We start from the raw sequence: 26,794 nt of genomic DNA on the forward strand, positions 1-26,794 counted from the left end.
TTATGTGTATAATTTGTGCTTTATTAAGAGAAAAAAACCAACCAAAATATATAAACATGCATCATTGCCAAAGAAACTAGGTTACAGAGGCATAGAGGGGTGTGGGCATCCAAATCTGAGGTAGAACGGGGGGGTAGGAAAACCTCTCAGAGGGACAGGAGAACAAAGCAAAATAAAGTAAAAAAAGTAAAAGTAATACTGGCCGCTAAAACATGTTTACATCTCAAAACATTCCATCAATAACAACGAAACACATCCATCAATACTGTCAAATTCAGTTAACAGAAGATAAAATGTATGTTTGTCATCTAAAGAATTGGTTTATTTTTGATTTCCCCTTTTTAAACGTGCCTCAGAGGGCCAACGCTGTTTCAGTGTGTTAAAAATATTGTCTGAAACTGATCTATGAATTCAAATCTGACTTTTCACATATGGCAACATCGGCAGTTTTTATTTATGTACAAGTTCGAGGTTTATCAAGAAGGTCTGAACTTGTTTGGGACATATTTCCTGCTAACAACTACATATAAAATATATCACTCAATTTTTAGTATAATTTATACAATTCTAACTTAGATACATACACTCTTTAATACATTTTAAGGGATCATAAACTCCTCCCTGCCTGTTCCCTCTGGACTTACTTCCTCCAAACGTTTTTACTGTAAACCGTTGTGATCCACTTTCATTTATTCAGGACTCCTGAAGGATCTGCAGTGGTTATCTGTCTCCCGGCTGCTCATCAGGACCGTTTTTCGGTTAGCAGCAACAGAAGGTGTTGTTGAGCACACCAAGGCCGTGATTAAAGATTAAACCTGATTGGATTTAGTTCAGAAGAGTTCCATAAAGCTGGGCCTTGGTCAGACTGTCCTTCCTGGAAAGTCCCAACGAGCCAAATTTTTGGTTGTAGGGCGAAGGAGGGGGCGGGGTCTGTGGTGGCGGCTGGCTCACCTGTGCAGGCATGCTGTGCATCTCCACAACTTGATAGTGCTGCAGCTCTGCGGCCATCTCCAGGGACCTCTGGTTGAGTGACTCAGTGGAGCTGTTCGGGCTGGGGTCCACATACTCAGCGCTCTGGCCTGCAGCCACGACGCTGCCCTCCCTGTCCTTGGAGCTCCCTGAGTGGTAGAGGCTGTGCTCAGACCCCTGGCTGTCCTCGGCTCGGTAGAGGTGGGCCTGGCTGTGGGCTTGCCGCAGACCTGGGCTGCATTCTGGGCTGGCAGCAACCCACACCGGGTCCATGGCGTCTGCTCCCTGTTGGTGGTAGTAATCAGCCCCCTCCTGGAAGCTGCTGTAGAGCGGTCCGAGTCGGATCTTAGCAGGGCGGACGGAAAAGTGCTGCTCTGAGAAGCTGTAAGGCGAGGCCCGGCCTGGGCTGCGGTACGAGTGGGCACTCAAGTCCTCAACGCTGAGCTGTCTCCATCGACTAATCAACTCCTCCTCCTCGGGGGCTAGTGTGCTGCCTCGGCGACTGTCTCCGTAGGCCACGCTTGGGGAGGAGGACGGAGGGAGCGGCTCGTAGGGCTCACTGAAACAGGAGGACATGGTTCGGCTGTAGACCGGAGAGCTGCCATTCTGGTGGTGGCTCAGCTCGGTCTGCTGAAAGGGATGAGCATTGGAGAAGCTCCCCGGACTGTCTCTTTCCCAGGATGAGTCACTTTTTCTTTCATAGTCCCCTGCATCTCTCCATTCCATGTAGAGAGAGTGATGGTGTGGCGAGGAAGCTGCACTGCTAGGCGGGTCGTTGCCTTTGTCCTCAGACCCCCCTCCACTGAAGCTAGAGTACGAGCTGGAGCCTCCACCCAGAGCAGCAGGGAACTTAGCAAAATGCTCCTGAGAGAAGCTAGCCCTCAGCCCCACAGAGCCCTCCTCTGGAGTGCTGTCAGTAGAGTTTTGGGGCCCGTAGAGCAGCGTCCTGTAACCATGAAGATCCATGCTGGGCCTCCTCTCGCGGTGACGGTCATCAGGACAGTACAGGGCCGTGTCACTGCTATACAGGTCAGATTTGTAGGCCGCACGGAGCCCAAGACGCTCCCCGGGGCCCAGTCTTTCCAGAATAAATGTATGTTCCTGGGCTTGTGGGCTGGGGGAGCGGGAGACCTGGCTGCTGCTGCAGGCTTCATCTGGCTTCTCGAGCACGTTGGCAATGAGGGAAGTGGAGTCGGGGTAGTTGTGGCAGAGAGGAGAGTCCTCCAGGTGCACGGTCAGGCGCTCCTGAAAATCTGCAGGCAGCTAGAAGTGTCAGAGAAAAACAGAAAGTTGGGAGAACATAATAAAACAGATGTTTGTCATAAAGTTCTCAATCCAGAACCCTTTATCCTGTGATCCTGTTATTCATTTTAGCTTTCAGGTTTTGTGTTTCCTATTTCCATTTTTGTTCTGTTTGTTTTACCTTTAACATTTCAGTTTCAGCTTTTATAGCAAATTCCAGCAGTCATTCAGCTCTCTGCATTCATGCTGCATTTTTTTTTTTGCTGAAAATGGAAATATTTCTTTTTCCATATATTGAATCTAAAGAGTATGTTGTTTATCAGCAGATGGTAACGATGTGTTACTTCTTTTTCTTGAGTTGTTGTCCTTTTTCTGGCTGTAAGTGTGACAGTATGCCACAGATTTCTGGCAGAATGAACTTATCCAATAACTTGTCTTTGTAGTAACTGTGATCATGACTACAGTAAAAAATGTCGTCTTCTGTGACACGAAGAACCTCAGCGAAAGATAAGAATAGACTATATGTAACAATAAAGACAAACTGAGTCACATTCCTTAGAAGAATAAGGCTTTGTTCTAATTTGAACATTTCTCTGTAAGAAAGCTTCCATCATCTCTCCATAGCAACAAGCAGTATGTTAATTGGAATATATCATCGTTAGAGAGAAAGCAATTTATCATAACAGTATGATCACAACCAAAGAAATAAGAACAGATTAATTACTGTCCAAACATTTTTCTCAGACATTGTTTTGTCTAATATCCTTTTAAGTTTTCTGTGTTGGGTTCAGACACACGAGCCGTTTCAAACCTTCTCTGTGCTTGTTTTGCTGCAAAACAAGCAACTAAAGCACTTCAGTGGGCGCTGAAGAGCTGCTGCATTTCTCTACAGTGCAGCAGCAGCAGCAGCAGCAGCAGCAACAACAGCAGCAACAGCAGCAGCAGCGTTCATCAATATTCTTTCGATTAGCTTCCACCCACAGGATCAGCAGACCAGTGGACGTACAGCGATTACACGAGCAGCCTCTGACCCTCTTTATGTTTGTCAGAGAGGCTGGCTTCAGTTTTTACCTTCATGATAGATCCCCAGCCTTGAACACATTTGGATCTGCTGTTTATATGCAGGGTTGATTTTTATGAGTGTTGCAAACGTTGTTTCCATCGATACTTTTATTCAGCCGTATGACACGGAGAGGCATTCTTTAACCTTGTGGATGTTTGCCAGCTGTACTGTGACACGGGGAAGGCACAGGGCCCACGGCTGATGCAGCAGAAAGTGGAGCCAAACTGATCTAGAGTTAAAACACTCATCAGTGCCTACATGCATTCTTTACACAGCGGCAGTATAGCGCTCCATCTGGATTTAGGCACACGTCAAAAAGATGGCTAAAAGGTAACGGTGGTAAGTAGCTAAAAACTAAAAATAACAAGATGACAAATTAACAAGATTTCAGTGTATTTCTATAGGTAAAAATATTTGCAAATTAAGTTAAATATTTTGAAAATACAAAAGTTACTAACACCAAAGCCACAGCACCCATCTCCTGAATGAACTGAACGCTGTGTTACATGACTGACTAAAATACTACCAAAATATGCAGAAGTTGTTAGATCACATACAAACAAAAACCACAGAAAACTAAAAAAACAAGAAAACCATCATGTGCATCAGCAGTCACACAATTAATATCTCACCTGTAGTAGATAGATCTGTGAACATCCTCAGTTCGGAGAAATCTTTCTACAGAACCCCACTTCAAAAGAACACTTGTGTTTATTAGCTCTAAATAGTCATCAAATAGCAATTTGATCAAACCTACTGCTGCAGTTTGAATCAATTTTGACCTAAATGCAAACTGAATGGCAAAAAACCCAACACTTTTCTCAACTTTTGTCTCTTTTAGTCTGTAAAAGTTCTAAGGCATGTACCTTAAATGCTGCTGTTATTGGTATTTTAGTTCTTAGTATAAATGTAGCAGGTAAATAGTTTAGTTACAATGTTTTATAATATAAAAGGAACTCGTTACTGTAGCTTACTGTAAGCCTTTCCTGTTGTTTTAACTGTTCTAGTTGCAGTCATAACACAAATCTTTCAGTGTTGCACCTTTTATCAGTTTGTTTAAGTCCATTAATTGCACTGTGGCAATTTGTGTGACATCATGTTGTAATTCTGATGTATTCTTTGAATATTTGGTCATTAGTGTCAACACAAAACCAACGCCATAGTCTTTGTGGTACATTTAAGGATTTTATTTCTAAAGTAAACCCTTCATCTGCTTAGAGGTTGCTGCTTCTTCCTGTTCATCTGACAGACTTGGCTCTCAAAAAAGGGCAATTAAATCACATTTCTCATTATTCTTATTAACAAGTTAGGGAAAAAATGGAGACTTAGAGTCACACTATCAACTTTTTCAAGCGTTTTAAAGAAGGCAATTTGTAAGAAAATTAACTAAATTAGCAGCACTTTCTATAATTACAATTTCACTGTTAGACTTAATCATCTAAATTTAGTTTTCAGCATCTCTGAGCGACCAGACGGATGCATGTCCATGTTGGAGCTGCAGCGTTTCAGCGGTGAACATCAGAGAGTGAACTCATTAACTGGGAGCAGTTTCTAAGCCATGGAAGAAAAAACTCATGTTGTTGAAGTCTGGCACATTTGGGTGTACCTTGTTTTTACCAAAGCATGATTTATGTTAGGTTGTATTCTGTACTGTGGTTATCAACATCAGTACGGCTGAAATAGAATTTAAATTGTGGTAATAATGGACCACAATCATGTGGCTCATCTGGGAATTAGTTAACATGAGACATTAGGCATGCTGCATTGATAAAAGACAAAAAAAGGTAGCATTTTTTATTCTGCTGTTAAAGGGTTTGTATAATAAAATAAAATAATGTTCAGTAATGTTCTCCTAAGAGAATTGTATGTATTGATAAAAATATAATACTGTATTGTACCTAAACAAGAATTTTTACAGCATTTAATTCAGGCTTCATTTTAACTGCCTCTGCAAAGATTATGCAGGTATTTTTCTTTAATTAATCTTCTTTAACATGATTCAAAATGGCTGCCACAGCCAAGGGACCTTTAAAAACCCCAACCTGGCTGGAATTCAGTCAGTTTTTTAGATATTGAGCTGAAAATCGTTGCGGTTGTAGCTGAGAGTTATCTCCAACACACTCTGAGATCTAACAGATTGCAGAACATTTTTGTTTACCCTTTTGCCAACAACTATTAAGAGTCTACTCTCTGTCTGTTAGCAAAATATCTCATTATCCAACAGACAGGTTTTAATGAAACTTCCAGGACGTAATCATTGGCTGTATGTCTACAACTGATTAACTTTTGAAGTTAATTCCAATCAAGATGGTTGCCACAGCTAATCAATATCATCCAATACAATAATGGCTATAATTCTGGTAATTTTACAGATGTTGAGCTAAGATTTGATGTGGTAGTAGCTGAGAGTCATTCACAAATCATACTCCGAGCAAGGTTTCTCAACATAAGCTGATCATAGTCTAAAACTTTGAAAGTCAGCAGATGATATGGACTCCATCAAGGAATGCTAGGACTTTAATATATTTTAGTTTTTTATATGTACAGTGTATATATTTTTTCATCACTCTGAGGTGAAGGTTGTTTAAGCCCATAGCTTTAATTCTTCCTCTGTGTTTCTGTCTGTCCTGATGTGACTTCCTGTTTCATCACTCTGCCAAGTCTCATCTCTTATCTTTTCTGGCTCTCGCAGGGCAAGATGACCTTCTCGTTACAGTTGAGGCGGCAATTTTATTTTTTTTTGCCTAAATTTCAGTTTAGCACTGCTTCTAAAGCCACTCACTCATACCACACAGCTCAAGTGAAAATAGGTTTTTCATTTTTATGCATTCAAGTCAAATGTCAGCACAAAAAGCTCTTAAGGCTCCTGCTCTTAAAGCGTGCAGCGTGCTGGGTGCAGGGCTCACCTCAGAGAGCTGGGCTCTGTAAAGAGACTTGTTGCACTGCAGCAGCTGAACGGCCAAGTTACAGTCTTTTCTGTACACGTCCTGTGGAGGTAAAACAAGGACATAACCAAAGGACAGAACACAGAGAAATATGAAAAAAAATTGGCTTTTAGCCCTCTGAGATATAAATCACGTCTTCAGAAATCTGGGAACTAATCTTCTAACACATGCAGAGCTCAATTATTAGTCATTTGTGCCATTTATTGAGATGCTTTGTTTTGTTTTGCAGCTTAAAATATTAAAGGCAAAAGTCTTTAACTGTGTGAATGTTGATCCAGCATTCAAACTATTGTTTTCTCGTTTTTTATTTTTCAGTAGGTTTTTTTGCAATCTAGAGAGAAAGCTTTATTTGTCCCTGGAGGGAAATTGGTTTGCAGCATTGCCAGCAGACATTTACATAAGGACATACATATACAAACATGACATTAACATACATCATTAACGGCAAAAAAAATGTTTGAACTCAGTAATTTATGGTACCTTTTTACTGTTTAATGTTTTAATCAGTTGTGTATGAAAGAAAGTTTTGTCCTGTTTCCTGAGAATAAAGCAAGGCAGTACATTCACCTTGAAGGGAGCAACTCAAACGAGGATCTTAGAGGATGTGTATTAACTGCTGTAATCTTATTTGCCTTCCTCATAACTCTCTCCATGTATACTTTTTCCATACTTGGCAGAGTGGTCACTGGCAGTTGCAAAATAATTTTGAGTGTCACCATCTTCAGGTTATAAAATTATGTATGTATATATTTTTTTTCTTAAAGGTATTAAACACTAAAGAAAGGCTGTTCGTACAATTAAAAGTTGTAAAACTATTCAGTTTTATTAATTAGAAATTTGTTGTCCTTCAGCTTAAAGGCACCTGATTAAACTGCAGGAAAACACACAAAAATCGGCCCTGTTTAAAAAACCTTAATTATATTTTAGAGTTTTTAATTTCCTGGAGGGGAAAAAAAAGAAAAAGATGATTACTTGTTCTCCAGTTGGGCAAGAATGCTAATTTTGTATTCAATTTTTTTTTTTTAGAATTTTAAGAGAGCTAAAGTGGAATTGTGGGATCATAGGCTGCTTTTTCAGAGGAGGTCAGCCTTTCTAAATTTTGTTTTTACAAAACAAAAAAGTTCAGTTTCCCTTAATTATGTTTCTTTGCACTCCTAATTACACTTTTTTTTCATGTAAAACAAAAAATATTCAGACTCTTATATGAAGGCTCTTATGCTGCGTTTCATTTACCTTGGAAGTTGGAACTGGGATCTGGGAGTGATGCCAGACCCAACTTTACCGTGTTCCAGTTGCAACCACAGACTGTTTGCAACTAAAACCAGCAGAATTTCCTAATGATTGCGTTCAGTGACCAAGCTAACTGCTATTAGCAATACAAGCTGATACCAATGGATTTTTCTGCATTCTGTACATTCAAACATTGGAGCAACACGTTCACTAATAGTGGTTGGAAAATATTGTGTGTGACTGGATTCCTGAGGTGCTGACTGACAAAAGCTGAAATGAAATAAAAACTTTATTACTGCTCCTATCACAACTTTTAATGCATGAGTCAGCCATATTGGGTTTTAGGGTAAAGAATTTCTGACTTTCAGAGTCAAAATTCCAATTCTTGTGGCCGTTCCATCTGATTTTCTTCACCTGGAACTCAGAAATTCCGACTTTTGAGTACAAATGGAGCGCAGGCTTAAAGCTCTGTAAACTCTGATTGGTCAGCTTGACTGGCACGGCCCATTACTCCACAACATATCTGATGTGACTCAAAATCCTTAAGTGTTTTATCAGCCGAAAATTTACTATGTGCTCCCAAGAGCAGGATCAACATTTAGTTTGACTTAAAACCTTTGAAAGTCATTGGGTGTCACACTAATCCAAATACACAACAAGACAAGAGAATATGTTGTTTGAACATAAAGAAGAGTGTGAGAAAACACCATAGAGGCTCTAACTTACGTTATCCTCCTGCAGCTTCTCAATGGTGAGTTTAGCCTCCATTAGGTGGTTGTTGAGGACGATGATCTCTCTGCTCAGAGCTCGCTTTTCATCATCGTGGTGCTGAGACTGAGAGATACAGCACAGGACGTCATCAGCATTTTTAACTAACATTTTGTCAAACCATTCTTAGTATGCTACATATTTTTACTTTGAGTAACTTCCTCTGATTGCATTTTGCTATTAACAGTTTGTTGCTGAAAGTATCTGTTTATATCGTGTACTTTACATGTATAACTGTAGCAACATAAAGAGAGAGGGGGGGACTGTAACTTGCTTTTTTATGTTTTCAAGCTGAAACAATCGTTTTTCTCTAAATTTCCAAGTTCTGCTTCTTCGCATGTGTCCATGTGTTGGTTTATTTCTGACTCAAATTCAGACATTCCCAATAAAGAAAGAGTATTAACGGCTGTATGCAGATCACCAGAAACGTGATCATTCTGATGTCCCAGACACAAGCTGAAAGGGTGCTACTTTTTAGGCTAGCTGTCATATGGCCAGAAATATTCATGTAGATAAAAAAGGGAATAGGAGAAACACTGCAGTCACGGTTTTCTGTTAGAGGAAAACTTACAAGGTTTAGATTTAGAAGATGCACTTTTCAGACAAACTTGTAGTTTTTATTCCCCACAGTTTTCTGTCTGTTTGATGATGAAACATTAATAAAACAGAATGTACCAGCGCTCCAAATAAAGACACAGAGTGGACTTAAGAAAGGAAACCACTTTGCAACTAAAGTGGCGGAAACTGTCGTGGCTGAGTACTTTTGTCCTCTTTAGTTTATTTATGGACCAACATGTCAGTAAAGTCAGTTACCACTTTGCAAATTCTGTTTTTGGGAAGATACACTTTGTGTGAACTCTCAGTTATTCGATATATAATTCAACATATAATAAATGAAAAGCCTAGCATTCCTTAAAGGAATGCATATTGGCTGCTGTGAATGACAGTTGTAACCGTTTTGGGCAAATCTTAAAAAATATCATAAAAAATATACTAACTGTGGCGTTATAGCCATTTTTTGTTGGCTAAAGTTGATTAGCTGTGGTGGCCATCTTGAATTGTGTCGACTTTAAAAAATAATCATCTGTAGATGTACATCCACTGAATAGTTCCTGAAAGTTTCATTAAAATCTGTCCAGTGGTTCATGAGATATTTTGGTAACAGACACACAAACACACACTCACGAGCGTTAACATCATTGTCCGCCTTCACCTTTCAAGCAGTGAGCGATAAAAACTCCCCGAATTCCCATACTTGTCAATAACCTGCATGTTGAACAGTTTTTGTTTTGTGTTTTTGGATATAAAACAGCTGTAAACTGGATCTTTCCTTTAGGTGATGGTGTGCAGTTTGGCCTGTTTGGAGAGGCCTGAGAGTAAAGGCACAGACACTCGTGCTTATCTGTCTTGTAATTACATTCTCCATAGTTGTGCAGGGGCCCAGGGGTCAGATGGGTTTGTGGCACCTCTGGAGTAAACAAGTTTTACGATTGCAGTGAGACTTACTCAGCACCTCTCTAACCTTTGAGGAGGCTCTACGTGAGACGAATCCGTAACGGCCAATGAGAGCACTTCTCATAGAAAAAAAAAAGCAGTTTGCCTTTATTTTTTTAAAATGACCAATTTTCTTCACTCAGAACGCTGGGTGACCTTTAGCTTCTTGTCCGTTTCCCTACCTGGGCGCCTCGCATTGTATTCACAGTGATGTCGGCTGTAATGATTATTATTTTGTAGTGTAGCAAACCAATTTGATGAGCATTTTCAACTGTCTATTCACCAGCGAAGACACCTGATGGTTACAGCGTTCCCCGGGCAGACTTGTTAATTCTATCTTTCCACGGGCGAAAGCAGCATCTGACAAATGATGCGAGGTGTGCTGCTCTGAGGAACAATGGGTTAGCTATCCCTCTGCCAGTGGAAGGAGGACAGCCAATTGTAATAAGCCATAATTAATGTCAGTGGCACAAACAGCGGGGGGATTGAGGCTCAATCTGGGCCTCCGAGTGTTCTGTTCCATCTCCACAAACCGTGATTTGCTCACATGCTTCTCTTTCTTCTTTGACAAGTAGGGGGAATTTGCATAGCTGAGCACGGCACAGATGTACAGTTGCACAGGTTTTAAACTACACACACACACACACACACACACACACAAGTTTAGACACTTACATCTCTGTGAATCTTTTCCTCCAGATCCTGGTTGATTCTCTGCAGTGCTGAGTAGCTGCTTTGTATTCTAAACAACACAATAAACAACCTTGCTCACTCGCAGACAATAGCTGGTGTGTATAAATGCTGAATATACAGTCGCAGCCAGAGGAAGTTTCCAAATAAACACATCAGCAAGGTTAGCATTATAATGTGTTAAGTAATATGCTCTTACTTACTTCTTATGCAACTTGCATAAAATCCAAACAACAACTGTGGAGCTAACACCTTTTTTTCTCACAGTTTTTCAGTGAAAGAATGTAGCTGAATTCAAGTAATTTCTTTGTTTTGAAACACTAGTGATACTTCATGGGCAGTCTTGCACATTTTATTGCACTTTTTAAGGAAAGCGCTTTGCTGCAGCTGTGCTTTAACTTATCTTTAGTTATACACTGCTGGACGTGAACTTTTGATCTAGCAAATATCTTAATAGGCTTAAAATAATATTGTCACTCTATATTTTGGCTCATTTTAAATTTAAGCATGTTACACACATGTTCTCAGTTTTTATTCTTTCTATTAAATTGGGAAAATTTGAAAACAAAAACATGTGTCACTGTTAAAATTGTCACTGTTAGGTAGGCAGAAACCTTGTATCTCTGAAAATTCAACTTTCCAGGAAATAAAAAAGAATCATTCTTTTCAATTGAATATATTGTGGTCACTAGTTCACAAGCCTTTCTAACAAATTAAAATGTCAGTCTGTTGAAATTTAACAACCAATCAGGGTCCAGATAAGACTTAATTTGGGTCTGGATCCAGGCCAGGGTCTGCCATTTAAGGACCCCTATTTTAGATCTTTCTCTGCTTCAGCACTCTTGATTTAAATGAATAGGTGATTAACTGGCTTCAGCAGAACTCAAGGACATACTGAAGAGGTAATTGAACCTCTGAGGAGGGAAACAACTAAAACATTCAGGATAGTGGTCCTCAAGGACCAGAACCAGACACCACTGGGTTAGAGAAAACATGTGAGGAACCTTGGACTACTGAAAACAAGAAATTTTCACCAGTTTCCCAAAACTTTTAAGATACCAAGGTATCTTTTTTGTCTCCTAATCCACTCAGTAATGTTTGAAACATGTGGTGTGAAACCACCTGCGCAGTTTGTCTGTGAACTTGTCCAGCTCCTCCTGTGCTCGACGCAGCTCCGTCTCCAGGTACTGCCGTGTGGAGTCGAACTCGTTCTGCAGCAGCTCCAATTTGTGTGTCGTGTAGGAAAGTCTTTTTCGCAAGTCCTCCTTCTGCTCCAGCAATGAGCTACAGACACACACACACACACACACACACACAGCAGATAAATGAGTTTAGAACATATGGCAGAAGAAACAAGCTTGTAACCTGGGTCTTTGCTTCTCTTATTGGAGTCTACATATCTTTTAATGGCCATGCAGCTTTGATGAGTGACATCATGAGGATGTGATAAAAGCAGAAATGTTGTTAGCAAAAGTGCTTTGTATGCAATCGCTAATTAAGAATCCAGGCAGAGGTGAACATGGATTGAGAGCTTTATAAGTCATTAAGCCTTTGAACCAAATATATTCTTCTGTATTAAAACTTTCAGGCACATTATGAAAACAAACTCACCAGTGAGATTGGCCACATGGAAATAAAGAAGGTGTAATTTATGATGAGAGGTGAGTCAATGAACTCTAATACATCAAATGAATAGATCCTAAAGGCTCAGGTTTACAAAACAGTAATATCTCTAACATGTAATTTAGCAAGACAGTCCATTGATGGCTATTTTTGGACTCTGTGCATTACCTGGGCTTCAATCTAATAAAAGGGCAAGTGTGAGTGGGAAAAGAGGAAATGTCTGTTGCTGTAATGGATCTGAGTGTGCTCTGCTCAGCCTAATGGACCTTGTATTGACGGACAGATGGAGGAAGAAAGGTAATGACTCTATCTGCAGCCAGATAACAGATAGCTCAGAATGGATGGAGATGTGGTCACTTTGCTCTTTTCACTTTTTCTGTTTTTCTCCATTTTACTCTTTTAACAAGATTATAGATTCAAAAGGTGAGAGTAAAACTAGACAGTAATAATAACATTAATAAAAATGCAGGGACACGTTCAGTCACTTGTTTTTCAGGTCAGGGGGGTATCACCATGTTTCCATCTCATTAGCACAGAAGATAATGTTTCTGCAATCAGTGAGATGAAAGGTAGAGTGGGTCGATCCAGATTTCAGAGATACTTTTTCTTTATCTATCGGTTCATGAACATCATCTAAAGTCCTGCTCAATTTCAGGGTTGTAAGCCATTTTATTTAAGTTTACACTCTAACAAAGAGAAAACATTGCAGGGCTGAACTACAAAAACCCCAAACAACAAAACTTCACAACATAAAGTAAAAACTTTTAAAAATGCACCACCAGAAAAAAGAAAAAAAATGTCATTATGTGTTTGGTCAACTTCTGTCTATTTAAATAAAAAACCTTTGAATTGATGCTGTCTCGTTTAAAGGATTTTTCCTCTTCTAGTTAGTTGGCTCACTTAGTTACAGTTGGGTAATTCAGTTTGTTGTTACTACTTAGCTAAAGTAGCTTGTTAGGCCATTTCTTTCTTAGTTGCTAGTTAGGCAGTTCCTCCTAAGTTGCATACTTAGCTATAGTTAGATAATTCAATTTCTTGTTGATTGTTAACCAGGAAAATTAGTTGAGTATTTTGAAGTTTTTAGTTTCAGATAATTTCTTTGCTTTATATTATTATAAGATAAATGCTTAACTGGAAGTGAAATCAGAACAGCTACCATCAGACTGGATCTGAGCCGTTTATGTTTCACTGAAAGCTGCTTCATCTGCAGCTACTGTTTATGCCAGTGAGTGAAAAATTTCCTGCCTACAGATTGAATCAATGAATGTCTCAACTGACTGGATGACATTTAAGAGCTGCATTATCCAGCAGTGCCCACCACCTGCTTGTTTTTTACGGGCAAGCATTAGCTGGGGAATACAGGTGTTTGTTGTTAGGTACAGGGTGACTTTGCGTGAAGTGGCTCAAGGGATGAAAAATCCCCCATTAGTGACCTCCTCTGTGAACGGGAGCTGAGTCAGACATAATGAGTGTTTTCATTCTGGTGAGATGAGATGACAAGGCAGCATGACTTCTGGGCTTGGAAAGGCGGGATGAGGCTGCTTTAACACCACTGAACGACGACAGGAGACACCTCGTGGGCGGATGAACGGACAAACAGATAAAAGAAGTACGGATGGAGAGATCGCACGAGAGATTCACTCTTACCTCTTTTTTGGGTGTTTGCCGCCATTTCGGGGGACTTTTAAGGCAGTTTTGCCAATGTATATCTTTTTCATGGTTTGTCTTTGTTCCTTCCCTCTCATGTGTTTATAGGGCTTGACCACAGGAAGATGTCATGTATGTTTGTTTTCCAAAGAAGATCAGCTAAGTATGGGCTGCAGAATTATAGTGTGTTATATCTGTGTTGACCCTGCCAACAAAGCAAACAGACAGTTTGGCATCTATTAGTAGCTAAAACTGGTTGCAGGTGAAAATGCTGGATTGAATCTGTCAACATTTTGCAGTCATAATCATTTTATCGCCAACAACTTCCTGAGTTTTGTTCCTGACAAAATAAGAAAATCTTTAAATGACAGAAAACTCTTAATTTAATTGAAAGTAACAGATTATTCGAAGGTCATCATCCATCATCTGTTCCGACAGAAGGAGCAAAGGCTTATTTCAGCTATGAAGCAAAGTTCACTTGTTATATAGGGTAAAGGTTGCAAAAGGAATAGCAATTTTATCCAAGGGAGTATTTCTTTTTAAATATGACTATATATAAAGAATTTTGCTTTACAAAAACTGGACAGTAATCAAATTAATCAGCACTGCGTGGGTGCTGCATGATTATATATTGACTGCCAACTGGGATAAGAAGCAACAATTCCACAATTGTATTGACATACTAATTTAAATTTAGCTGAATGACTGTTTTTGAATGGGGGGAAAACATACACATCACATATTAAATGACTAAAACTTTACTATGGTTAAAATTTGCTTTAATGTAGAATTTAATATCAATCGCTGTTGAGCCCAAACCTCTTATCTCCATTTTTTATAATTTTTTGATTTTGCATAGATCTAATGTGTTTGTCACGCTTCATGTGTTGCTTTTTGGATGGCTAACCAATGAAAAGAGTCCAGAAAAGCTTGTTTTTTATTTTCCATTTTCGGAAAAGTTGTGTTTTTGGAGATCCAAGGTTTCTACCTGACAGTGATGATATTTAAAACCAAACAGAAAATTCAGTAAAATCTGTTTTTGGTATTTTTAGGACATTGAAAAAGTTGCTAATAAAAAAAAAACTACAAGCACCACTACTCTGGCACTTTGACTGTGATCACATAGGTTTGAAAATGTTTTATTTATTGAGCTGTTTTGATTTTTAGTACATTGGTTTGTCACATTCCCATATTTGAATTGCTGTTTTGACCACCATCAACTTTATTTCAACCCAACTTCAAATCATGCTGCTCTTGCTTTACCTTAAAACACATACAATCAGTAGTTCATAACATTAGCCTATAAAAGCTTCAGCTTGGGCCAGTTAAATGCATGACTTTCAACAAGATCCTACCTAAAAGAGAGATCATAACCTTGTGCAAGCTGGATGAAATTGACAGTCAAAGGTTTAGGATGACTCATACACCATGCTGCGCTTTCTCAAACACGAGTATTGTGACAATTTAAGGGTTATTGTGCATAATTTGTGACCAAATTTAAGATGGAGGTTAAAATGTGTAAGAAAATTTTCAAAAGAATAAAGAAAGTTAAGGGATTTATTCTCCCAACTAAAACAGGCTGCTATAAAAAGAGCTGTAAATTCATGGTTGAGAAGTGAGCTGTGGTATTGTATTATAGGTATATTTTTGGCCAAAGCATGTCATAGTTATATTATAATCATATTTGTAAATTTAAAAGGGTAAGTTTTGCAGCAGTGAATGAATGATTTGCAAACCCAACATGTTTATTTCATATATGTCAAAAGCACTGAGCACAAGTTGACACATCTACCAAGTTAGACCGGAAAGAGTTTGACAAGACTAAAAGATATAAACTCCCTGTATAAATATTTCCTCCGGCCTGCCAGCCATCTGCGTCTTGGTGGCGTCCACAGCACAGGTGCAGCCTTCATCGCACAGACAAATGGAATAGGTTATTAGATGAGACAGCTGTCAAAGCCTGATCAAAGCTTCTCTGATCTGAGCATTGGACTGACCATTCAGGTGGGAAACAATGACAAACTGTGTGACCTCAACGGGTTATAGATCTCCTTGTTTGGGCTGGTGTGGCCACAGATTTGCACATTTGTCAAAATCAAATGACATGAAAAAACATGTTGATCCACTGACACCCAGTTGTTGAGCGGTGATTTATGCTGCTGGCTGAGGAGGCACAGAGACATGTACTTTTCCAGATGGTGACAGCTCACCACTGCCACTGGAGCCTTCACTCCAGCTGCTCCCCTCTGAGTCATCCCACACCAGCTCTCATTATGTGTGTGTGTGTGTGTGTGTGTGTAAGAGAGAGAGAGAGAGAAAGAGGGATTTGGCAGGTGTAAGATGCCTTTTTGTGCATATAAGATTTATAAATGTATGATGAACAGTTATTTACTGCTTATAAATAAATATATACTTGTGGATGTAGATGCAATATACCTGGATATAAGTGTGTGTTCATGCTGCAGCACATTAAGGTGTTTTTTTTTCTTTTTCATCCCGAATCACCAAAATAAACCATAAAATGTCAAAAAAAGACAGCTGTTAATGACAAATCTCTGGCCACGCCAGGTGTCCGCTGCATTCACTCGTTTGCTTCCTCTTCCTTTAGCTGATCCTCACACTGCAGCAAAACCTTAGAAGGGGCTTGTTCAAATGGTGCTGCCTGCCACCCACTCGTGCCATGCTGACATTTGAGAGGAACTCAGTGCATTGAAGAGGAGGAAGAGGGAGGTGGTAGAGGAGGAGGAGGAGGACATAAAGTTATAGAATGGGGCAGAGGGGAAAGCAGGAAGCTTCTAGGGGGGGTAACTACGAGCCAGAACATTTACGGTTTAGTCAAAGACAGTAAAGAGGAAGCCTGCGCTGCCAAATTAGTAAGTAAAATCAAAGGAGTGGGTGTGAACTCCTCACTGAAAGCCCCTAATTTTTTCCTCTTCAGTCATTCAGCTTCTCCTTTTCAGGCTTCTTGATAGCATCTACCTTGCAGATAGACTGTCTCTCAGGAAAAGCCCTTATCGCACAGCCAGACCTAAGCACTAGAGCGGGAGAATCCAATTGGCTGACTCATCCAACAGCAGAGGAAGGAGGTGAAAAAAGATGCTCTTTCCGCCCTGCGTGCCTTCGGATTAACAAAGCAGCAAACTCAGTCCAATAAAGCGTGACTCAACCACCTCATTGAAAAAAAGTGCAACTTTCAAATTAAGGTGAATGTGTGTGGGCTTATGTCTTTGTCTTTGTCTTTTTCTTTTCCGGGATTGATTAACTCGGGAGCAGAAACCTGGTTACACACCAACACTCCAAGCAGCAGTGGGTCATAATGACCGGCTGAACAGATTTGATGTGTTGCTAGTGACTCTCAGCACGGCGGAATGTGCAATCACAACGACTTCGAGGGGAATTTTGAGATAAGCTGAACAGGTGATCCAGGCATAAATGCAAGCAAAACAAATATGTGGGTTTCTGTATTTTTAAAACCCCAAGAATCAACTCAAAGAACAACAAGCTCTACAGCAAACAAACACAGAAAATGGCATCATGCTAGCAAAGACGGTCCTAGGAAATACTTCCTGGGAAATGTTTTAGACATATTATGCATACTGGTTGGAGGCAAGAAAAGCTGTAATGCACAAATACAACACAATAACACACAAGTACATGGTATTCTACAAAACAACAGCAGCAGTCTCTAAACAAGAAATTCATGTCACGCTGCCAATGAATCCTACTGAGAGCTGTCCTTGCAAGCCGCTTGAGATTTCCCCTTTTCTGCAACCCAGAATCCCCACACTTATCGCTCAAACTTTCAAAGTCTCCTGCTGGTTTCTTTGCTCCAAATCAGTGGTTCTGATTTGTTTGGCATCACAGTTTTTCCATAAAGTTCACAGTTTTAAAAGACAGACTCTTTTCTCTGTGCTGTTTTCCGAAATTCTTTGTGATTCTGACTTTTTGGCTCAATTATACTGCTCAGAGTAAAAATAAGGTTATAAAACTTTGTGAAATTTGACTTCTTTGCAGCTAAATAAATAAATAAACAAATAAAAATACAGAACAGTGTTTGCCATCTTTGCAGCCACAGCCCAAAGGAGATGGGATGGAAAGGCACACACAGCCTTCAAAACGGCTCAGCTCATTAAAAATAGAATAGACAAAAACACACATGCATGTGTACACACACAAACACACACACACATACAAAAACACATACACAGCATGCTGCCCAGTGTCCACCATACTGCACATTGTTTACGAGTGGAGCTCAAATGGACAGGTAGTGATTAGACCCAACAAAGAAACAACCTCTGCAAACCTGCTAGACTGTAGTGTACCGCTCTGTTTTCCTGTGCATGTGTGTGTATGTGTGTGTCCATGTGTGGATAAGACATTTGCCTCGTGCACTTATATATAAGCTTATAGAGCAGGCGGCTCAGTTGTACTTAGTGATCCATCCATGACTCTCAGGAGGCAGCCTAAAAAAACCTCAACTGTGGGACGAATAAATGAAGAAAAATGCTCAGAACATATAGAAAGCAATATAGCAGGTTTCCACCTCAGTCTCATTAATGTGGATGCTAAAAAAGAGCTGTAATCTGTGGTATCCAGCTCATGAACATCACAAACAAGCTACTGAAACGTGTTAAGAAGCTGCTGGTGTAAAGTATGTTTGATCATTCAACCTATCAGAAAGGTCACTGTTATTTTACACTGAGTGTTGTTCCGTGCAACAAAAACTTTTGGTTGACACTCTTATATAGTGCTTGTTAAAATGGTTTTATATATTTATTTATATATTCGTTTTGCATGCTAAAATCATATTTAGCCTCCACACACAATAGTACCATTTGAAGACAAAACTAATTTGATACAAAATAACTTTTTTTAAACTTTCAGTTATATTTGTGTTGATATAAGTTATGTTTTTGCACAAGAATAATAAATAAAATAGTATTCAAGATGGTGAATTTTAGAGCTGCACACATTAGATTTTTTTTAGCTTGTTTAAGCATTAGCTAAAGCTAAGCCCAGTTTCTTTAGGCTATAGGCAAATTTCTATAATGTTGGTGTGTTTCCACACGTAAAATGCTCACTCCAGATATTTCCACACCTGCTGCTGAAATAAGGTTAGGCCAATTAGCTAGTCTTTTTTTATCTATTTGTTCAATAGTTCTGCTGTTAGACCAATCTAATTCATTATACAAAGATGATGCCTTATTATTTAGATTTTGCTTGTCTAATTTAGCCTACAAGTCTTTGCACCATCTATAATAAAAAAGCTGACCTGCTCCAGATGCAGAAAATCAGGCCCAAACCATGATATCACCACATGTTTCCTTAATATACTGGTGCTATTTAGAAAAGATGAAACATTTTTTCCCCCTGAATATAACTCTTAACATAATTTCAACTAGCAGTCTGACTTGTCCAGAGGTTTTTTTTTCTTATAGCAAATTAGTGACAGACAACAAGAATAACATTTGTATGAGAACTTAATTATGCAGAACTTATCTGGTGACCTCACAAATAACAAGCTTTGCTCTTGTAATTTTTGTAGGTTGATCATGTATAGAGAGAAAAAAATGGTCAAAGTTTAAAAAATTAGTGCACTCCAAAGTCTTAATGAGCTTCAACAACTTATATTATTGGATTTCCTTCTATCTTTATGCCATCACATATTTACACAAATCAGTTCTGGAGCTTTGATCGTGTGACCAAAACAGAGACTCCTCTCAAATTCACAACTGACTGATTTCAATTTCCTGGCTCTACTTTTAACCTTGAATAAACTGGTAATCCTAGTTCACTTATCTGTTTTCTCAAGGAAAACATAAGTATAAACTGTCTCATTTGTATTTCTTCATCTACTGTTGGGACTCACCTGAAAATATGATGAAAGTAAGTTGATAATAATTCAAAAATATAGAATAGTTGGGTTCAAATGTTCAAACGCTACTACATTAATATGCTCACTTCTATAAAAATCACAAAAAAACAGCTTTCATAAGCAGAAAAACTATTTAGGCAGCTTTACCACCGTGCGGGACATATCTGACCTGGGCAATCTGATTTCTGGTGCTGAAGAGGACAAAGGGGAGGAAGGATAATGGGGTTTAGATGATAGTTAATGACCCCCAGAGGAGCTGTCAGTGCTTCAGGAGGGAGAGACCCGCAGATAAAGTGGGAGGAAGAGGCTGACTCTTCAGACCACACAGGGCAGAAAGAAAGCATTAATCTGTTAGAGCTGCTCTGCCCACTTCAGCAGGTCGCAACTATAGTTTACGCTCTTCAGACCAGCCTCACTCTCATGCCTCTTCTGAAAAAAATACACGGTATCTAGCACCATTCCATCAACCAAAACATCATGACTACCCTGCTGAAAGAAAATAGAAATCTGTAACTGACAAGATCTCTTATGTTGGGACATTAAGATGTTAGAAGAAAATTCCTTAATTTGTATGAACTGTGATCTGCAGTGGATAAAACAAACAAACAAACAAACAAAAAAAAGCTTGACAACATGTTGTTCTGGATTTTACATGTCACAATCAAAGGTACTCATTGTAAACTATGAAATCAAACATAAAAAAGGTTACACTGAACTGAATGGTGCAGTTTAAAGACTTTACTCCTGTAGTTTTCCAAATATATATAAATATGCAATTCTGAAATCCAAGTATGTGCTCAATACACACAAATTATTTTAATCTGCAAATGTTACTTAACAAATACATCCAAATTGTTGAACCTCTTGATTCAAAATGGCTCTTCTATGGACGTCACCATTGTCACCTCAGCTGTTTCCGTAGGTAAGACAAAGTAGTTGGAAGCCGTCCACATTTTTTTTTTTATTTAAGGACAAATATACTATTGCTATTAGAAAAAAGTGCAAATTTTGCTTCTTTTATTTATTAATTTTTCTTTTTGACCAGTCTTCATGACATTGTAGATGTCTAATTTTTATTGTATCTACCTAATTTCCAACCTAAATATTTCAAAGGTGAAGTCAAGTCAAACCCAAAGAATCCATTCAATGTTTTGGAAGAGTCATTTATCTGCTGTCTTGGCAGGAATTAAAAAAATACTCATATAACAGGAATATATTTTAAGAAATCTATTCCTGGGGAACAAACTCTACCTTTCTGCCCCTGTCTGATATAATTATCTTACTTGTTGGGTTCAACGTGATTGAATGACAGTGCCTATATCACACAGAACTTCTGCATGTCATTTAAAGACATTTTAATAATTTTCCATGTCATTTTACACTGTTAGAGTTAGGGTTAAACTATATGGTTTCATTCCAACTGACATCTGACAACCTGTACTTTAAACAATGTGGAAAGTTGCCTCTGTTCTGTGCATGCTTCAATCATTCTACAGTTGAAAATGTCTGAAGTTAATTACAATACAGTTATTCTGTAAGTGCACTCTCTTGTATATCGGTATTAACCATAGTTCTCTAATTTTCTGCTCTGTTTAATGGCATTCAATATTTAAGTTTTGCAGCTTCTGTGAGTCCTGAAGACAAAAAGGACTGCTGAGTCGGACGGCAGAAGCCAGGTTTCAGTGCTGTGTTTGCAACCATTCATAAAGGAATTGTGGCTCTGCATGCTTTTAAGCCTGAGAAAAGTGTTAAATACATTATTGAAGAAATAGGAAGTTAAGAGTGCCATAATGACAAAGCATATGCACAAAGGCTGAGTCCCAGAGATCCCCAGCCCAATTTCACCACCAGTAACGCAATATGACTTGTAACTACTCTAATTCATTACACAAAGCTACAGAGTGTCATCTTTTGTATGGTACAAGGACACTCAAAAAAAAAGAAAAAAATCATTGTAATGGTGCACAACGTGACTGGGCATGTTATTCCTGTGTTATTTTATGAGGCCAGGCTGTTTGATTTGTGCAAAAACAAAGAAAGGCAGAAGAAGAAAAGACAATAAATGAGAATTTCAGTTTGTGTTTTCTTTTTTTTTTTTTTGGTGCAGACAGGTAAAAAGAAAGTAGTATGTTAAAGAATAAGCTTTAGAGGCATTTGGTGGATTTTGTTACCATCAAACCAATTCAGGAGTTTTTGTTTTCATTCCAGTATATTTCATCTAAGCTATTACCTGGCTGTCGTTTTATAATTTACTGCAAGATGTTGTAGTGCTGCCCTTTAAATATATAGACATTACTTGAGGAGCTGAATGGGGGCCACAGTAGCTCGGTGGTCAGTGCCGCAGTTTCGTAATTCTGAGGCTGCAGGTCCTAGCCCAGGTTGGGTCGTAAAAAAATTGCCAAATCTTTTGTGCAAATTTGCTTGCTCTGGCGACCCCTGCAGAAGGAAGCAGCTGAAAGTAAAATAACAACAACGTGCAAATGTTTGGTCCAGTTGATTCGGACACTGTACCCTGTCAGCACTCTTATAACGAGTGTTAAATGTTTGCTTTATCTAGTATATGTTAGAGCAGTGGCTCCAAAAATAGTCAAATTATGACCCCAAAAATATAAGTTTCAGAGACTCGTGACCCCAGTTATTGCTTGCTGAAGTACAAATACTTCACTGATAAGCCAATAAAAAAGGCTATAATAGGATAAACAACCTTTATAAAAATAATTTATAACTATCATTTTTAATTTTTGTAACTCTATTGGAAAATAAGTATTATCATTTAAATTTATTTCTATATATCGTCCCTAAATCCCCCACTTGATCTGTCATGACCCACAAGGGGGTCCTAACCCCAACTTTGGGAACCATTGTATGAAAGAACACGCTCTAATCTGCTCGGACATTTACCTCTTCAGCTCTATTGTGAAATGGGTTTGTGATGTTTGACTGAATGCTGTGTGACAATTTCTGTAACTTTCATATCTGAGCCAACTGGAGAGGTGTTTTGATTTGGAAACGTCTGTTGACAACAGACGGTGGTGATATCATCGGATGAGTTTGAGGACGGGCAACACGCCAGAGCAGTGCAGTTAGAGCTTTCACCTCACAGCGAGACGGTCACAGGTTCAGAACTCGGTTGTGGCCTTTCTGTGTGGAACTTGCAGGTTTTCCCTTTGTTCTCCCAGTTTCCTCCCACAGAACAAAAATGTGCATCTATGGCTGAATGGAGATTCTAAATTATTTGTCTCTGTGTTCATTACAAATAGAGATGGACTGACATTCGTCCAGGGTGTACCCTGCTGCTTGCGTGTTGGCCAGTAGAGATAGGCACCAGCAACTACAACTCTGAACAGGACTGAGTGGGAATAGAAAATGGATGGCCCAGCTAAAGACGCATTTGTAGACTCCACAAACAGACTGCAACATACATGTTGACGTGCCATCTCTCACACCTTCTGCGCACTCTAGCCAGCACCTGCATCCTCTAAACCAAGCTGAATACCCCCTGTAGTGAGAATGCATCTGACGAGAACATTCTCCTGTTGTGTGCTGAAAGTGTGAAACAACACTTCCTTATTTTTTGCGAAATTCAATTTTCCAGACATTATGACAAAAAAAGTGTAAAAAAATGGCTCAGGACGTGAAAGAAAGTCAAAAACCAAAATGTTTTTAAAGAAAAAATGGGCTAAATATGAACAAAGAATGGTCCAGAGGGCTCACTAAATGGATAAATAAATATGTAAATTACATGGCTTTCAAAGTTGCTGGATCTTAAACTGAGTAAAGCCCTGGCATGCTGGTCAGAGGTAACGTCACGTCACTTTGTTTTCCCTCAAACTTGTTGCAAAACCTCTGGTGTCAACATGAAAATAATATTGGTGTCGTGATTAAAAGGTTCTGTGCAATTTTTTCTTCTTTTCTTAACAGAGAGGGGCACTACAAGGGGAGATTTGTGTTTTTTATCCAGCTGCACAGAAGATTTAAATGGTAAACATTTTTTGTTAATGTGTATGAATATAAGTCATCACTACATCAAAAAAATAAAATAAGGTTTGTGGAAGTCAGAAGTTATTTGTACTTTTATAAAAGTAGTTTTACTTGTTTTGGAGTCAGTTAAAATATTTAAACACTTCTGCAGCTATAGGGTTAACTCAACTTGATGCCTAATAATAGTGTAACTAGTTTACTGTAAAGTTCCCCCATGATTGACAGCCAAAATATTGAAAAACAAGCAACTTATTACAGGAAAAACATGATGAGAGTGAAAAACATATTCTCTGGTGATTCAGTTCATGACACATTAGATCACCGAGGGCTTCGTTCATCCAACCTGATGAATGATTTGTATTTATGAAAGTTTTCTTTATAACACTGCGGATTATTGACTGAAAGTGACAAGAGATAAATACTTGCCCGACAGGTCATATTTTGGGGCACTTAAAAAGCCTCAAAGCAATGCTGTACTTCTATTTAAGTAGCTTTCTAGTTGAACATATCAGAAGTTCGATTCACCGCCAGTCAAAGTGGAGGGGTTGTTTCCCCAGAAAGGAGATGGGACCACTTCTGCCAGCTAAACTGCAAATGGACCCTCCTATGGTAGTACTTTTTAATTAATCAAAAGACAAGCTATAATTTACCTACTTTTTAATTTTATTTGCAAGCATGTACACTGATGTTTTTTCTCATACAGATAGATGAACTTTAATCATTCTTAAAAGGCAGTTGCCACTTTTCACAATTTCAATCTTTCAGTCTAAAAGCACTTAAATTCCCTGACAATCTGGCAAAAATTTAGAAACTCATTGAAATCTTGAACCTTTTTTAAATGCCCGAAAAGCCTCCGCTGCGTTGGAGCTCCAAAGCTCAAGTGTGTCACCATGTAAAATTTACATCTCTATCTCCGCCGCAGGGCTCCCAGAGCAGGAACTCGGCCAAGGGAGGGACAGGAATTATGAAAGAGGGAGAAAGTGGCAAAGATTTCAGGATATTTCATCACTGAGACTGGAAGGCATCTTGGCGATGAGTTCTGTGCTGTGGGTGGAGGTTGGGATGAAAAGGTGGGGTCAAGATTTGAGGTAGGTCCAGCTTCCTGTTTAACCTTGACTCAGCTACTTTTTTTGGCTTTAGGTAACCTTTTTTCTTGTGCAAAAACCAAAGCAAAAAGACGCAGGACTACCCCACTCTCTTTTATCTCTGCAGAGCTGCTATAATTCAATTAAAGCTGTGACACAGAAGTGAGGACAATTGATGTCTCACATTAGGGAAACACCCTGTCAAGATTAATTACCCCTCATCGGCTGCTTAAACGGCTTTTAAATTATAATCTGCCTGAAATCGTAATAACACCATCAGTAATCGAACAAGAAAAGAAAAGCTTGGGATCTATTTCCATCTATGTTGGATTAATAATGGTTCATTAGCAATTGTATTAATTAAAACTTGTCCTCTGCAGGAAAGTAAGGTAAAAATGAGAAAAGAGAGAGAGAGAGAGAGAGGTGGATTAAACTGTTCCGTTCTGTTGCTTTTTCTTTTTTCTTTTTTTTTTTGTTGCTGCTTCAGTTCCTTTCTAATGCAACTTTAATCAGAAAAGTGGTTGAGCACTTCTAATTTCATAATGAAGCTCATTAAAATCTGTTTACATGAGCATTTGAAGGTTCTCACTCAGGTTTGAGCTAACATTTTAGACTCTCTGGCTTATCCCATCACATAAAAAACAGAACTACTGTTGCTTGTTTTTTTGTGGCGAAGCTCTGATATCGGGTATTAATCAGTGTATTCCTACAGGTGACTGTTCAAAAACATGCAGAAACACACATGTTAGAGTGTAAGAGTCATGGATGCTCTCATATTAAAAGATATTTTACAAACTTGATGCATTCAAGACTAATTAAAAATTCTTGTGATTGATTGAGATTCTCTAGGATCTACGCCAGACAATCATCAAGCTCATTCAGCAAAAAAAAAAAAAAAACAATCAAAAAAGAGAGATCATTCCAATCAGCACTGCATCGGAAAGCACAAAGTGATGTGTGACAGCCACATCACATACTAACAAGCACATAAACACATACATTCGTACAAAAAGCTATTGATGAAACCAAGTAAGCTTTGTAATCCAAATCAAGGATGCAAAAGCAGTACCTTCTGCTCACGCACAGCTTCATCCTGGAGACGGAGCGATAAAAATCCAGCTGGCGGAGTCTCGCTGGGGTTGGAGAAAACCCCCTGTATGTGCTATCTGGATTGGTTTACCCAGCTTTCCCTTAAAGCTCAGAGAAACCCCAAACACACATGCACACACCAGCACAGCTGCTGCCAGCACCACACCACTCCACAGCAGCAGCAGCAGCAGCAGCTGAGCCAAAAGGGAAAGGCAGAGGGGGAGTGAGGCACATAGACTCTGTGCAAGAGTGGAAAGACAGAAAGGAAGAGTGGGAGGGAAGGAGCTTAAAGGAAGAAGACAGGGAAAACGCGGGGGCGTGATGATGGAGCGCTGGAAGATATGAGCAGAGCAGTGAGGGAGGGAGAGAGATGGAGAGGAGAAGCTTACCTGAAAGCGTCTATGTTGTTCATCTCCTCGTCAGGCAGCTAAAGGAAACGACAGCATGTTAGTGGAGGGGACCCATCAAACTGGCCCAGGAGCTGCCAAGTAGGGCACCGCTGCAGCACACACACTCATCTAAAAGACAAATATTCAGGAGGAACATTCATTCCCTCTCTCTCTTTTTGTTTATGCCCCCACCAATCATCCCTCCCACGCTTCTTTCTCCTGCAAGCTCCCTCTTCTTCTGATTCATGCCCACTTTCCCCACTCCTGCTTGTGAGAAAACCCATCAGATTGTACCCCGGACGTCTGCGCTCTCTGGAGGTGAGAAGAGAACAATCATATCATACCAATAGTGTAGGAGGAGAGAGGGAGGAAGAGTGGGAACCTCCATTGCAGCCAGACTGCAGATACATTGCAAGCCCCCCTCCCCATAAGGAACACTGGCAGCAAGTCAGCATCCCCGGCGAGGTGCTGAATTTGCAGAGTGGGGAACGAGGACGGGCAGAAAGAAAAGGAACGATGTGGAAAAACGGAGAAGCGAGGAGGAACAGGTGGTTCAATCTGTTGAATTTTATCTTTAATTTCCCAAGCTGTTAGAAAGATTACTTTTTATACAAATCTCCTATACACTGTAAAACAAACTGTTAAAATGTAACCAATAAAATTGCTGGAACAATTTGCTCTCATTTTATTTGGCTAGATCA

The 26,794-nt window shown here is 39.3% G+C and overlaps 1 protein-coding gene across 4 annotated transcripts; it reads right to left on the bottom strand.

The window, feature by feature from the left end:
• On the bottom strand, positions 1-26,613 carry si:dkey-174m14.3 (uncharacterized protein LOC563117 homolog). 4 transcript variants are annotated; one of them, XM_017412060.3, is made up of 7 exons: positions 26,094-26,613; positions 13,672-13,876; positions 11,524-11,685; positions 10,387-10,453; positions 8,176-8,283; positions 6,181-6,261; positions 1-2,232 (listed from the first exon to the last, which is right to left on the bottom strand). In XM_017412060.3, the coding sequence occupies exons 2-7, from the start codon at positions 13,767-13,769 to the stop codon at positions 826-828; spliced, it is 1,923 nt and encodes a 640-aa protein (XP_017267549.1). In that variant the 5' UTR covers positions 13,770-13,876; positions 26,094-26,613; the 3' UTR covers positions 1-825. The 4 variants fall into 4 exon arrangements, with proteins under 4 accessions (XP_017267549.1, XP_017267548.1, XP_037837326.1 ...); XM_017412059.3 differs by lacking the exon at positions 26,094-26,613 and adding an exon at positions 25,685-26,064; XM_037981398.1 differs by lacking the exons at positions 6,181-6,261; positions 26,094-26,613 and adding an exon at positions 25,685-26,069.
• Between the last annotated feature and the right edge of the window lie 181 nt (positions 26,614-26,794).

This window comes from Kryptolebias marmoratus, linkage group LG19 (genome assembly GCF_001649575.2).
Source record: "Kryptolebias marmoratus isolate JLee-2015 linkage group LG19, ASM164957v2, whole genome shotgun sequence".
Taxonomy (NCBI): Eukaryota; Metazoa; Chordata; class Actinopteri; order Cyprinodontiformes; family Rivulidae; genus Kryptolebias; species Kryptolebias marmoratus.

Bases quoted from the DNA above. Each gene is read 5' to 3' on its own strand.
- si:dkey-174m14.3 (XM_017412060.3), bottom strand. From the start codon at position 13,769: ATGAGAGGGAAGGAACAAAGACAAACCATGAAAAAGATATACATTGGC. The intron at 10,454-11,523 runs GTGGTTTCACAC...TGTGTTGTTTAG, and splicing joins TTCACAGACAAACTGCGCAG to AATACAAAGCAGCTACTCAG. The intron at 6,262-8,175 runs GTAAGTTAGAGC...TTACCTCCACAG, and splicing joins AGAAGCTGCAGGAGGATAAC to GACGTGTACAGAAAAGACTG.